The sequence below is a fragment of the Podarcis melisellensis genome, assembly GCF_964234715.1.
Source record: "Podarcis melisellensis genome assembly, chromosome: 10".
Lineage (NCBI taxonomy): Eukaryota > Metazoa > Chordata > Lepidosauria > Squamata > Lacertidae > Podarcis > Podarcis melisellensis.
This window is the reverse complement of record NC_138542.1, coordinates 54,837,208-54,852,507: the sequence shown is the minus strand read 5'-3', so window position 1 is coordinate 54,852,507 and position 15,300 is coordinate 54,837,208. Positions and strand designations below refer to the sequence as shown.

General features: G+C 45.3%; 1 protein-coding gene across 3 annotated transcripts in view; it reads right to left on the bottom strand.

Moving 5' to 3' along the window:
- The window catches only part of CREB3L2 (cAMP responsive element binding protein 3 like 2), a 212,712-nt gene that overhangs the window by 168,924 nt on the left and 28,488 nt on the right, over window positions 1-15,300 (bottom strand). For all 3 annotated transcript variants that reach the window (XR_014172151.1, XM_081927136.1, XM_081927137.1), the window contains exon 2: window positions 4,579-4,795. Coding sequence is in view for 2 of the 3 variants with exons in the window: in XM_081927136.1 (XP_081783262.1) it covers window positions 4,579-4,795 (217 nt within the window). In the remaining variant the exon portion in view is untranslated. The remainder of the gene's footprint in view (window positions 1-4,578; window positions 4,796-15,300) is intronic.

The window sequence follows — 15,300 nt, the reverse complement described above, 5'->3', positions numbered from 1 at the left end:
ATACTGGTGCATCTTGGGGGGGGGGCGCTTCCTGATGACAAAAGTGTGACCATCATTTTTTTAAAGCAATCTAACTTCTCTATGGGAGGAAAAAAATCAAACAGGACTCTGTTGCCATAGGAACCAGATTCAATTTTCAATTATACTTTTTTTTAAAAAAGGGAACCTTTTGCCCTTTAGACAGAACTGAATCCACATGGGGAAGAAAGGGGAAAAATATGAGGTGGATTCTGGGGGCGAGGGGGGGCATTTGCATGCCACTTCTTAAGCTCTTATCCACCTCCATTCTCTGCAGGAGTTTTATGTAGGCATTATCGCTTGGAGCAGTAAAGTAAGTGTTTGATGAGTCACCAGATGTATGACTCATCACAAGACTTTTTTTTTTTAGATGGGGGGGGGAGAAAAGGATGCTGGGAATGCCGGCTTCACACTCCCAGAAGAAAGCCGCATGGAAATGGGAACCAAGGACTGCATAATTAAAAGCAGACCAAGTTAAAAGGCAACTATATAAAGTGAACCAGAAATTACTCCAGATCTGCACGATAAATATTAATCTATTTTGGAAGATAACATCAAGTTCCTTACATATCGGCCTTCCCTAAAATGCTGCTGAAAGTCTGCTTTTCCTTCTAGTTTCCAATGCTCAGTGTTGTTGTAACACACTCCTGACCTTAGGGTGAAGGGCGGGCAATCATTATTGGAACAATTTAGTCAAAAAGATGCCCCGCACTCGACTTTTCTTACCTATAAAGCCCTAAACTAGAAGTGGGGAACCTGAAGTCCTCCAGCTGTGGTTGGACGACAACTCCCATCCTTCCTGACCATTGGTCTTTCCTGGCTGGGGCTGATGGGAGCCAGAAGCTGGACACAGCCCAGAGGTTTCCCATTCATCACCTGAATGGTAAGGGGACTAATATGTCTGAAGAACATCTTCATTCTACCTCACACGATCCTGCCTGTCTGCTACATTCAACATTGACCCCACCAGTTTCACATGCTAGACTGGCTGGGGCCCAAGACAAGTCTCTTCTATTGCATAGGTCTGGCCATCATCTCCTCTCACCACCTCCAACCTTGCCATCCAAGTAATCGTCTCCTAAACTTAAGAAGCCTCCTGTAATGGTTATAGGGGTTGCTCGTGCGTAAGTTGCCGCCACTCCTGGCTAGGTTACCTGGTTGAACCCTTTCTGTCTGGACAGCCCTTCACTTCGTGGCTGTTTCAGTCGCTGGCAGAATCCGTCGGTGGGCATTTCTTGAACTTTTTCCAGCAACAAAGTTGTTTGACGCCAAGTCTCCTCCTACTCTCCCTGCGCGGAAGTCTTCTGCGCAGGAAGGGTGTGGGCAGCGGAGCACCCGTGCTCTCTCCGCTGGTCTCCGGTGAAGAGTCCTGGAGCCTCCTCTCCGATTCCCCCATCTGCCCCCCTTCTCCACTGGTGTTACGCTGATTTCCTTCCCCAGCAGATGGGCTGCCTCTCTGCCTGCTGGGACCCTCTCCGGCATCCCTCTGGAGCCTTCCCTCCGCCTCTGGCTCCGATGGCAGTTCCCTGACACCTCCTTGCAAGTATTTTCTTGACAGAAATATGCTCCAGGCTCTTGATCATGTCACCTTCCATTGTCTTGATCTTTGTCTAGATCAGGGGACGGCAACCTAAGGCCCATGGGCCAGAAGCAGCCCACAGAGGCCATTTAACCAGCCCACAAGCCACCCCCGAACCGAGGTGCCTGCTTGGCGAGTCCCCGCACACTGCGCTAAACCAGTGCAGCGCGGTGCGGGGACTCTCTTCCGCGGCTCCGGAAATCACTTCTGCACATGCCCAGATGCCAAAAATCACTTCTGCGGAGAGGCAATTTTTGGCATCTGGGCATGCGCAGAAACTATTTCCGGTGCCACGGACATGCACAGACGCGATTTCTGGTGATGCACTGCACCGGTCCGGCCCATGGGGGATCTCCGCGGGAGTGATCCGCCCCATGCCCAATAAGCCTTGCCAACCCATGGTCTAGATCTACCAGTGGCGTGACCACGGGGGCAGTTGCCCTGGGCACAGAATTCTTAGGGGGGCAAAAATTTCAAAAGAGAAAAAAACCCCAGAAAATATTAATACTAAATAAAAAATAGGAAGCCCTCCCCCTCACACAGAAAATCTCCCCACTCCTGATACCCCCCCCAATCCCTCTCTTCACCATGCTCAATTCTCACAGGGCACCACAGCTACCACTTGAATAGGTCGCTGAGCTATTGCCCCTTCATTGCAGCCGATCAGTGGGTGGTTATGAGGACAATTATTATTATTATTATTATTATTATTATTATTATTATTATTATTATTATTATTTTATTTATACCCTGCCAATCTGTCTGGGTTTCTTGCTCTAGCTCCGGGTTCTGGAAGCCACGCTATGCCACTGAGACCTATGATACCCTTTTCAAAAGAGACAGCTAGAGCTGTATGTGGTATTTAAGACATGGCTGCCTGAAAGAGGTATATAAAAAGAATTATGGTAGTTGCAGTTTGCACCCTTCAATGTTCAGGCTTCATTTTCATGTCACTTAAAAGAATCCTTATGTTAGAAACGTGTTGGATATAGATATTACATGTACTTGATCATTCAAGAAACAAAATACAAGTCGTGAATTACCACTTGGAATTCTGGCAAGTGTGATAGCTGACAGTTGCTGTTATATAAAGCTGCTCTGAGATGGTTTTTAGCAGCACATACGGCTGGTTTTCACACTTGTATACTAATTCACAAGAGTTGACAAGGGCCACAGAACGGCAGCAGACCACCTGCAAATTCTATTGTCTCCTTTCCTGTAATATTTCATATTCCTTCCTATCTAGCTCATCCCTTTCCATCTGCCTTTTTAGTTTGTGACTCTCAAAATGCACCTGAGCAGAGTCCATTGAAGTATCCTTTCAGATAAAGGTAAAAGGACCCCTGACCTTTAGGTCCAGTCGTGGCCAACTCTGGGGTTGCGGCGCTCATTTCGCTTTACTGGCCGAGGGAGCCGGCGTACAGCTTCCAGGTTGTGTGGCCAGCATGACTAAGCCGCTTCTGGCGAACCAGAGCAGTGCACGGAAACACCATTTACCTTCCCGCCAGAGCGGTACCTATTTATCTACTTGCACTTTGACGTGCTTTCGAACTGCTAGGTTGGCAGGAGCAGGGACTGAGGAACGGGAGCTTACCCCGTCGCGGGGATTCGAACCGCCAACCTTCTGAACGGCAAGTCCTAGGCTCTGTGGTTTAACCCACAGCACCACCCACGTCCCTATCCTTTCAGATACTTGCATCTTAAAAACGAACTTGTATCTTAACTTCACTGAGTTTGAATTCACCTTCACTCTGCCATATTTTGCAAGTCACCTTTCAGAGAAGGCTGGGACACCTATATAGCAAAAAAACACACATAGAGAGAGAGAGAGAGCAGATCCATCTTTTTCAAAAATGCAAATATAGGTCTGCTCACCAATTCAATATGCAGTGAGCCTTCCCTAACCTAGCTCCCTCCACATGTTTTGAACTACCACTCTCATCAGCCACAGTCAGCACAGCACAGTTGTCCAAGGCAACTGGGGGGTTGGGGAAGGCTGGGTTAAACCATATTCAAGGATAGGAAACATGAATCTCCTCTGTGAAAAATCATTTGGCAGCAAGGCAGAAAAACCATATATGCAAGGACCCATGCAGGGACAAAAGAGCCACCTCGCCTAACATTCTAGTCTCCAAAATGCACAATTCTAGAAGAAGTTTCTCAACTCTACCATCAACCTCCTTCACCCTACTTCTTTGAGCAGGGAGAAGTTCTGGGATCACAGTGCTTACCTGGGTTTAGTTTCCTTTGGAAGGAAGTCAGAGCAGGTTTTTTGGCAGGTCCTGCTATAGGAACGCTCGCTCTTGGAACACAAAGAATTACACCCAAACCTTGTTACACAAGTGGCTGATATAGATATCTGAACAGCCAGTTTGCTCACTTCCTGGCTTGCTTGTGTTCTGCTGGTCAATGGCAGACATTTCCGACAGAAAGCATGGAGGGAAAGAGAGAGAGTGGAAAATCAGGGAGCAGGAGAGCTCTGACATTTCCCTTTCTTGGCCTTTGCAAATTGGCTGCAGAAGTTTCAGGCAGAAAGCATGGATGAAAATGTCCCCTTAGAAATAATAGAAACCATCAGGCAATGATGCGAAAGTTTGCCTAACAAACAATTTCCTGGGAGCACATTGTGTTTGAAAAGAGGGACCTGTGTGTATTTGAAATTATTTACAAATATACAGGTTGAGAGGAGGTGGAAGTAGAGCGTAAACACTCCGGTTGATAACCAATTCCACATCGGATCTCCGGAGAGGCAGCCAGCACCTCAAAACAATTACTTATAAAGGCCAAACTCAGTTCTCTTGGTCAGTCTCACTTGACCAACTCAAATGGAAGTTTCTATTATTAGCCTTGACACAGAGACACCTAGAGTACACCATAACTTAGGAAGGAACCAACACAACCAACAAGGAACAACACAACCAACTAGAATATCCCAGCCTGTAAAAACTCTTTTGTGAAGTCCAAAACTTGTTAACCCATACCTTCATTGAAGTTATCATCGGCTGAAATGTGGGTTAGCGGGGACTGTGGCCGCGAGTCACCACAAAGAGAGTAGCTGTGCTCTGCTTGGATGAGGGGAGCGGGAGATGCAGGTGACAGCTCCACTTCCATTATCTCATCTTTGTCAGACAGAAAGGGGTCGTTCAAGAGCTGCCCCAAAACGTCCTGGGAAAACTCATCGAGGAGTTCAGTGAAATGCTGCGAGAGAGAGAGAAAGGGAAAAAAGAATACTGAGGATGTCCTTTCACTGCGACATAAAGGCATTCACCAAATTAACAAACACTGGTAAACAAATAAAAGTGATAAGCATCAAAGTCTTTTGACCATTTGGGGCCCTACAGTCATTCAGTGCCAAATCCTGGGCAGCAATTTCATTTCTGGTTCTTGGGCGGTTTGCATCCTAACAACAGTCATCCATCAGTGTTAGTGTCATTCATTTAGGGTTATCATACACATGCAGGACCTGTTGGTGCAAATACAAGCAGGGCAACTAATGAGCACATTAGCATCAGGAGACATTGCTAATGGGGACAATCCAGGATACACACCCTGCATTTCAGTGAACACCTTTTACAGTGTCCCGGAGAGGAAAGACATCCAACTAAAACGAGGCAACAAGCTAGCTAGATGCAAGTTATTGTAAAAACCATTTCAGGCTGTAAACACACCAGACACTGAAAGCATGTGACTTCTACAAAAGACTCCAGGGAACTATAGCTTGTTAATGATTCTGGGCATTTTGGTTCTGCAAGGGGTGAACTACCATTCCCACGGTTTACTGGAGGAAGCTATGTGCTTTAATTGTACGGTGTGTACACAGCCTAAGACCATGGCAAATGCAGCAGTTTCCAGCTTGAACATGTCATTGAGGCACTAAGCAAACTCCAGTATCAGTTTGATGCCCCAGTATGAAGGTCTTGATGACCTCAAGCTAGAGTTGAAAGTCCAGGTCACTCTGAATTGAAACTGCCTCCAACAATCCTAATGTAGCTGTACCAAAGGAAAAACCTATACTTGGGAAAAGGAGTGGAGGAAAGAAGAACCAGGAACCTAGGAAAATAAAGGAAATGTGACTTCTGCCAGCCCAATAAATGCACACCGGGGATTACACTGCACCAGACATGTACTAGTTCAATGCACACAGAAAAGGACAGATGATGTTCCTCATAAAGCGGGAGCGTTTTCTTTTATTTAAGTCATTATCAGATTTTGCCACCCACATGCCCAACCCCGCTGATGTGCTGAAGCTTATAATAATGCAGAAAAATGGATTTCTGATCCTTGGAACTTCAATATGAAGAAGGGGAGGGGGAACCAAGGCTTTTAAAAGGACAACTTGGCCATGCCCCAGCTGGAGCCTCCAGCAGCAGCTCAGTCTGTCCGGCCACATACCACGCCTTTCAGACAAAACATTCCTTTCATGGAGCCTGCCGCTGGCATAAGAGGCTATTTATGTCTGATTGCAAGAGGGGAGGCCAAGGCCCACACTTCAGTTAACTCTCAACTTCTCTGCAAAAGTTAAGTCGATGCAATACCAGAAGCAACAGGATGTCTGCCTGGCACTGTGAAATGGAGGACAAACCAGAACCTGACCTACTTTACCCTATTTAGGTACTAAGCATCATAACCTAAATAATAAGAGTGTCCTCCATTCTCCCTTACCTAACTTAAACACCACCATCCATGCACAAGAGGAGGTATCCACAGGCTTACTAGGAGGACTGAAAGATTTGCATAAGTAGAAAATAATATTGGGAGTGAAAAAACCAGCTGAATCCAGACTGAATAGCTAAGTTGGAAGAACAAATGCTACAGCTCCCACTTGTTAAAATGTCTTAAAACGAATACCTAGTTATTTGTAGAGCTACAAAGAACACAGATCGCAATCAGTAACTGCCTTGTTCTTTGCAATAAAACCAGTTTATCTGCTGTTATTTTAGGATGAAACTATAAAACTATCAAGGCAGAGGACCCAAGCTTTTTTTGGCAACTATGCCACAAGTCACATTCTATTATTTTTAGATAGCGCCAGTCTAGTATGAGCTGAAATACATTTGCAGGCCTTCATGCCTATAGCCCACTAAGTCAGGGTGTCAGCAGCAGCACAGTGAGTGTGGGGTAGGCAAGGGTCTAGAACTGAATTGTCAGACCAGACCCACCTGCTCCAGATGCCCCACTTATCTTCTAGTGCCTCTGTCATGTTCAGCACCAGCACCCATGGGTCACAGAGGCCCAAGTATTTACCAGCAACACCCCATCTGGGTCTGCAACTCACACACAAGTCATAAATTTGGGTCACCACCCATCATGTCCATGCTTCTGCCAACAATCCATGTGCCCAAGTGCTGGGTGAATGTCCTACCTGCTGGGTTAGACTGATGGGGTCAGGAGTCCACAATTTTCTGTTGGCCTTGGTAACCAAGCCAAAGTCTGTTGCTGCCAAACCCCTGCACTTTCCCCCATCCCAGACCTTGTACCAGGGTCAACCTCCTGATTCCGTCCCCAGCTCTAAGCTTGATCCTGGGTTGCTGAATTTTGATTGCAAAACCATGGTTTGGGGTTGTTGTTTCGTTTTACATTCAAACAGTTTTTTACCAACTGGGCATGCCATTCATAACGGTATCTACGTTCACACAGAGAGTGTGTGTTCTAGCAGGCTTTCATTCCCTACATAGCTAACTAGCTAGCTAATGTCATCCACTATCCATTTCATTTTGGTGAGATTCCAGACTCCACCCACCTACTTCCCAAAAGTACTCAGGTCATGGGAGGGGTGTGCATGGTAGAAATATATGAATCATGCAAAACTTAAGCTTCACATCACGTCTGGGTGGAACTAAATCCCTTTGGGAATACCCTTTGCTAGGTTTTCTAGCCTGCTTGCAGATCTAACTCTTAATGTTGGAAGGGTGGCAGGTCACCATCATAATGGGGATGGGAATGTCCTGAATTCCCACCTGTTTTAATTTGATTTCTTTCCTCTTGGCTCTCTGAAAATCTGGGGTCCTTGACAGTATTCTGGATCCACCACATTATCAAGGAAACATTTCCCCTCAAACTGTTGCATTCTCAAATCACCCCTCCAGTCTCTCCCTTAACTTGGTCAGATTCAGGCATTTAATCTTCCTTCCACAGAGCATTCGGTTACCTGCATTTACAAGTTGCTTGCCTGCTCAAGCTAAAATCTAAAGATGGATTCATAGGAAACTGCGTAGCGGATCTGAATTTAGCCTAACATGTTGAGGCCAGAACATGCTCATGTACATTTTTCTGCATCTCCCCTCGATTGCCTTCTGGTCCCTTCCCTGTTCCTACATTACCCTCTTGAGAACATTACAGCAAAGAAGGTCATTTAGAAATATGTGGTACACTCCGTTTTGAGTTGGGTGTGTGCTTGCTTCTGCGTGCATAAGATGACTTCACCCAACATTTGCACATGACAGTGTTTACCCCCCAAGGAGTCCAACGCCCACAATCCGCACGAAGGGTGCACTCTGTGTTTATTGCTGCTTGCCCAAATAGATACTCCGGGAGAACAGCTGTGCTGCAGAATTGCAGACAGCAGCATCAAGAGGTAATGTCAAGATGAAACGCCCCCTCTCCAGAATTCAACGCCCACTGCCAAGTAGAAAATTTTGCAGAGGAGGGTGGATGGGGATAAGAATGCATCAATTTTGGTATGGTCAAAAACGGTCTATTTCAGGGTAGACTTTGAATGGTTTGCCCAACCACTTGCGGTGGAAATAGATCTCTTTGGTGCAGCCAGCAGACGCTATGCCTCCATCATCCTAGGGGCGTTTTGGAAGGAGAAATTATAGCTACCTCTGCCCACGAAAACTCACTGCCACCATGGGCAGTGGCAAATTTTCAAAAGGAAAAAGCAACGTAACTATTCACCACCAACAGTAAGCATCTACAAACATACATAAATACTGACATCTATCAAAAGTTTGTAGCTATCTCCTGAAATCAGGAAAAAATCTGCATACTTTCCCTTCTTCTATTACACTTTGCAACGGAGTATCGGTGAACCTCTGCAAAAAGGCAAAATGCACGCATACGAATGTTGCAGTGTTCAGTGCTCTTATTCATTGTTAAAACCAGTCATGACCTCCTCCATGTTGTCCCCTCCCCTCCCACTTTGTTTTCTGCCCCCTAGCTAGCCAGGATTCTGTACCCACTGAGCATGCTCATCAGAGCAACACCCCCATCAGAGTCCCATCAATGGACTCTGATGAGGGCGCCCCCCCCCCTTTCGGGTTTTGTTTCTAAAGATCTATTTGAACTAAATGTTTGTTTTTCATTTTGTACTTCTGCAAACTTCAGGTTTTCCCCAAGCCCATTGGTACATATTGCTTGTGTATGGGTATTATGGTTAAGCAACAATATTTACACCTAAGCAATGGGAATAAAGGGAATGAGGCATTTTCTTCTTCCAAGAAAGCAGGATCTTTCCCCTCACCTTACACATTTACAAAATCTGTCATCAGCATTCCAACGTTCTCCTTTTCTGACAACCAGAGTGCAACAAAATGCACAGTGGAATAGCTGCTACAGTGGAAATACTACAAGGGTAAAATTGGGGGAATCAACTCATCCCTAATACTATCCGAACTTACAGTGCTATTGTGTAGATAGCCAAAATGCTGAATTTGGTAGTTACCTCTTCAAGGTACTTCCCATTATATTCCACTTCTTCTGTCTGCATTACCATAAGCTGGAAACTTTCCGCCTGGAATTGTCATTGCAGCCTGTCAGTAAAAGCAAGCTATTTCTGTACCAAAAGTAGCCGTTTTATTACCACTTGATCTATCTAGTAGGACTACCATCCGGTATCACCCATCCACTTTTGCACAAGCTCAAATCGATAAGCATCATTGGCTTGCTCCAACACAGCACACTAGACCTACCAACCCTGATTTCTTTGCGCAAGGGAGAAGACACAGCAAAAACTGTTCCACAACTTAGCAAGTACAGGCACATTAAGATTCTTTTGCGATTATCACTTTGCGCTTCAACTTTGAGCGAAGGGCGGAAAGGGGGAATGTTTGCAAGGTTTTAATAGTCCTATAATACTGGGAAAGCCGCTGACGAAATAATTACCTTTAAATAGTTTTATGGCTAATTGATACTCAAGACCCGTGCTAGATTAAGAAGATGTGAGGTCCAAGTGTAGAATTTATGTTCTGTGGCTCCACTTTATCTCTCTCCTCTTCAGCGCATTTCAATCTCTGCCCCTCCTCACTCCACCTTGCCCTGTTAAACTCCTGAGATCTATCCTGGTGCAGAGATCAGCTCAAACAACTGATTTTTTTCCTCCCCAGGTCAAAGCCTCTCTGAAGGTGAGAGGGAAAGAGGGACAACAACCTACTGAACATTGTCAGCTAAGACTTACAGGCTGTAGTGAGAGGAGGGAAATTACCCAACCTCAAGCAACTTGGCCAAACACTGAAAGATCCCACTGCCCAAATTCAGGCAATGCCCCCATCTGACCGCAGCCCCCGGCCACAGTGTTTGGTAGGTCCCTTGAACCCTCCTCTGGAGAAGCTTTTGCAGGGCAGAGAGGAGAAGGGCGAGATTCTGCAAGCTGCCTTCCGCTTCCGTAAAATTAGCTACTCACCAAGGAGATTGCTCACATTTTAAGATTCCCACACAGCTGAGAAAATGGCAACGGTTCCAAACAGGACATCACACAGGACAAGTTCATTACCAGTGACTAGAGTCAGGATAATGAAGCCCTCAGCACTGTCAAAATTACCTTAGCCAGCTTAACTGGGGCTCTGCTCTCAAAAGAGTGCTTTAGCAAAATGGTTAGCCCAGTCTTGCTGGGTTTATTTAACCCAAGGAGCCAGCTTATCTGTTTGATCTTATTTAGCAGCAAACCAGCGCATGCTGAGCAGCTCGTTTGTCCTCAAGTGCGACAAATTAAGGCCATGTCTTCATGTCATCGGGATTCACAAATGCAGAGAGCGGCAGGATGGCATGCGATATCACACCTCTTAAATCAAGAATATGGTGTGGAATGACCAGGTGTTGACAACTCCTGATCACATGTGACCCAGCCGTCACTACCAGTCGGCAGAGTGGTTTGCACAACTCAATGGCACATCAGTGTGCATCATTTGTGTATCAAGCGAGAACCGTGCGGGCGCCTCAGCATCAAAACTGAAGTGTCTGTTGCCCCCAACCAGCGATATTAAAACTTTACTAATAATTATGTTAAGTTGTTTTGGACAACTTTTAATAATAACAACCCCTCCAGACATTCTTTTTATTGTGCATTCATAAAGATTTGTGCTCACCGTGCTTTTGGGAAATTGTGACCCACCTCCCTTATAATGCTGTTTGTTCTTGCAACTATTTCAAGGTAGGACATGCTGCTTCATTTCCGCTCAGTGCTTGTTCATAAAATCATAGGATTGTATAGTTGGAAGGACCCCAAGGGCCATCTAGTCCAACCCCCTACAATGCAGGAATCTTTTGCCCAACCTGGGACTCAAACCCACAACCCTGAAATTAAGTCTCATGCTGTACTGACTGAGCTAATGATGTGTGGATGGTCCAGTATAAATCCACCACTAATCCATTATTATTGTATCAATACTATATTACAGAATATGCCCCCTCCCCCCCAACAAAAACCACCACCACCACAAGTTTGGAGAGGCCCTAAGATATATTAAGGAAGTGCATGCTGCAACTGTGATTGAGATGTTTGTGATTTTATTTATTTACTATTACGCTTTCGTTGTGCACTGATTTCAGTAGCAGAACAAAACGATAAAGCAGCCTTTCCTTTCCTGTGGCATCTCCCCTTGCAAAGACTGCTCAATGAGGAGTGAGGGGAAAGGCAGATTGCGTAATTATTTTCATCCCTCCTTCCTTCCCTCCCTACACAGGGTGGTACGCACAGTCGTCCCTTCCCCTTTATCCTCACAGCAGACCTAGGAGACAGAAATAAGGGAGACACCCACTTGTCCAAGGTCATCCAAGAATCTTTCTGTGGGCAAATGGAGATTGAAATCTAGGTATCCCCAGCCTAAGCACACTTGAGAACCTATCCACTATGTTGCTATGGAATCCCCACCCCACAAAATTATAAAATCCACGAAATGCAAAGGCATTTTGACCAGAGCTGTGAGAAACCACAACAGATTTCCTACTCCAACACATTTAGAGCAAGTATGTCCTGTTTCATTTCCTTTCTCAACCTGTGGGTCCCCAGATGTTGTTGAACTACAACTCCCATCATCCCTAGCTAGCAAGGCCAGAGCTCAGGGATGATGGGAGTTGTAGTCCAACAACATCTGGGGACCCACAGGTTGAGCACTGCTGAGGATAACCACTGGGTGACACCTATATAGGGCAGCACTTTTGCTGTATTAATAGCCACCAATTTCTTTATTTTGCATAATTATAACTAATATTCTACTTTTCAGAATATAAATCCTTTCACACAACATAAAAATGCCTTAACCAGTGTAAGCCAATCAAATTCTTCCCACACACCATCACTTAATGGAAGAAGGCCATATGGAAGGAGAAAAAAGTTCAGACAAGGACACCTGGCACTACTGTCACCTGCCCACTCTCTTGGAATTCTTTCCCAAACCTGATGCCCTTCAGATGCTCTGGACTACAACTCCCATCATGCTGATAAGTGCTGACAGGAGCTGCAAACCAAAAGTTCTGGAGCGTTGGGGAAGGCTGAAGTATACATAGGATGGTAGATGGCCCAGTCCTATTGAAACAGGTTCCTATGTCTTCTTTGAATGATCTCTATCATTTGGTTACCAAAAATAAAAAGAACCCACCCATATTCTTGTGCTTTCTCAGCAGCAAGCATTCGGATACAGCGATACCTCAGGTTAAGAACTTAATTCATTCTGGAGGTCCGTTCTTAACCTGAAAATGTTCTTAACCCGAGGTACCACTTTAGCTAATGGGGCCTCCTGCTGCCGCCACATCGCCAGAGCACAATTTCTGTTCTCATCCTGAAGCAAAGTTCTTAACCTGAGGTACTATTTCTGCGTTAGTGGAGTCTGTAACCTGAAGCGTCTGTAACCCGAGGTACCACTGTACCAGGAATTCAGCATGCAAGGATTTTCCAGGTATAGAGATAAAATGGACTGGGGAAGCTTCTTGTTGATGTTTCCCATGCATTGCACCACTATTATAAGAAAGAGGACCAGTAAAATATAAAACTATGCCGGCCTATCAAATTTTGGACACTTTAGAAAGAGGAAGCATTGAAAAGGGGGTGCTTCCACGTTTCATGAAGGCTTCTGTCACATACCAGGCCAACCTGGGCCTTCTCACCCAGGTAAGCACATAGCAGTGCTCAAGTGTTCTCTCTTTCTCCCTCCAACTATCAGAACCGGCCTCAGACAACAGCAGCAGCAGGGAATGATCAGCTGGCTGAGTGTAGTTAATTTCTGTACCACCTTTTCTAAGGTCTCCTGCTATTTCCCTGGGCAGTGCCAATCTTCTTTTCATTTATAATCAGGGTAGTTTTTGCCTTCTTATGTGTGTATTCATGGAAGTAGCCACGTTACAGTGAGCATCTGCTATGTGCCATCTGGACTGGCAAAAGACAGAAAATTCAGCTATGTCATATTTCAGAGCTGTTTGGAACTCAGAACAGCCTTTAACCTTAAAACTGCTGAGTACTAAGCTTGAATGATTCATGCTTGATCCATAAAGGGGACCATCAACCACAAACACCATGAACACCACCTACATCCCAGAAGGCCAGAATCCAAGAAGTGAAGGCAGAATGGATAAATTGAGGTTATTGCCAATATCATAAAATTAGCTGACTACAAACAATCAAAAAAGGGCATCAACGATATCATGTTGGGAGCAGACAAAACAACATGCTGCACAAATTTGTCATCTGAAAGATGGCACTAGAGGATATTAGAAAAGGAATCCTGAATAGGCAAATTTATCATACAATGTGCAATTAATCCAACCACAATAATAATTTGTTCTGCGGTTTAGGGTTAAATGCTATACAAATTATGCCAGTTTTTAAAATTCCGAAGGAGCTGGCAGGATGAACAGCAGGTTCTTATGCTGAACACATCTACTTTGTCCCATGTGTAAGGAGGGGGGGGGGGGAAACCAAGACAAGGAAGATATTTTCCTCCTCAGTGAGGGGGAGTAGATATCTCCCACCTGCAAGTAAACCATCATCAAGCATAAAAGAATAATCAAAGATAGATAGATACTTAAGCTTTTGTAAGTGGCAACTAAATATCTGAAATATATTTCTAGTCCTGACATCATCGGGGAAGCATGTCTCATGACTGCAAGGACCAACGTGATCATGTAGTGCAGGGGTCAGTAACCTAAGGCCCATGGGCCACAAGCAGCCCACGGGGGTCCTTTAATCAGCCCATGAGCTGCCTGCTTGGTGAGTCCCCACGTGCTGCACTAAACTGGCACAGCACGGGGACTTGCTTCCACAGTGCTGGAAATCACATCTGCGCATGCACAGATGCCGAAAATCGCGGGAGCGCATGTGATTCAGCCCACGGAGGGATCTCCGCTGGAGTGAGCCAGCCCAGGCGAGGTAGACCTTGCCAAGCCCTGATGTAGCGGCCCAACACTATGGAACACTCTCCCACTAGAAATCAAGCAGGCACCATCCCTCCTATGGGAGGCTTTTTACAAATTTGCACATTACATGTTTTATTTTTCCTGGAAGCTGCTTTGAAACTAGAGATACATTTATCTTCTAAAAAGATAAAGCCATTTGTCCCCAATCTACTACCACCACACACGATTCTTTCTTTTTCTCTCTCTTCTCTCTCTCTCTCTCTCTCTCTCTCTCACACACACACACACACACACACACTTGGGACAAACCTAAGTTACTGTGTCTCAGGAGCATATGTTATGGCTGTGATACCTCAGTTGGTAGAATATGAGACTCTTAATCTCATGTTTGTGGGTTCAAGCCCCATATTGGGCAAAAAGATTCCTGCATTGCATAGGGTTGGTCTAGATGATCCTCGTGGTCCCTTCTAGCTCTACAATTCTATGATTCTATCATCCCCTCCTCCCCTTGCTAGAGTGGCCATACATTCTGCCAAGGACAGTCCTCTATTTGAAGAAGCTGTCTACCTGAAAGGTTCTCCAGTCTAAGTCCAGAATCCTAAGCAGGGCGAGTAACAGAAATCTTGAAGTTGCAAACTGGATAAACTAGGGGTTTCCCCATATCAAGAACCGAGGGAGCAAACTTAAACACACAAAGGAAAAGGATAGATTAGGTGGAGCCTAATGCTCATATCATTAAATACAATCTGAAACAAAGACAGCTTGATTCAACCATGGGAAGACTGTGGCCACTGCTGGAACATCAGGGTTCTTGAGCTGACTGGCAGTTAGCAAATGTATCATTTATCCCTTAGCTCAGATAATTGATATGCTTGGGGATCTGGAGTGGGATCAGAAGGCTGAGCTGAAACAGCAGACTCAGGCATCCAACTCACATTTTAAAGTTCACTCCAATATTCCATGTCACTCTCCTTGGCAGCTCTCACAGCGTGATGTGTGACATTTGGCTAACTACTGCTAGCCTTTGTATGACAAACACCACTGTTTGGGTACCCAATGAAGGATTGAGTGATCTCTCTAGTCTGCACTTGGGCCGGATAAGTTGGATAGAGAACAAAGGGAAGGATAGAAATGAGCGG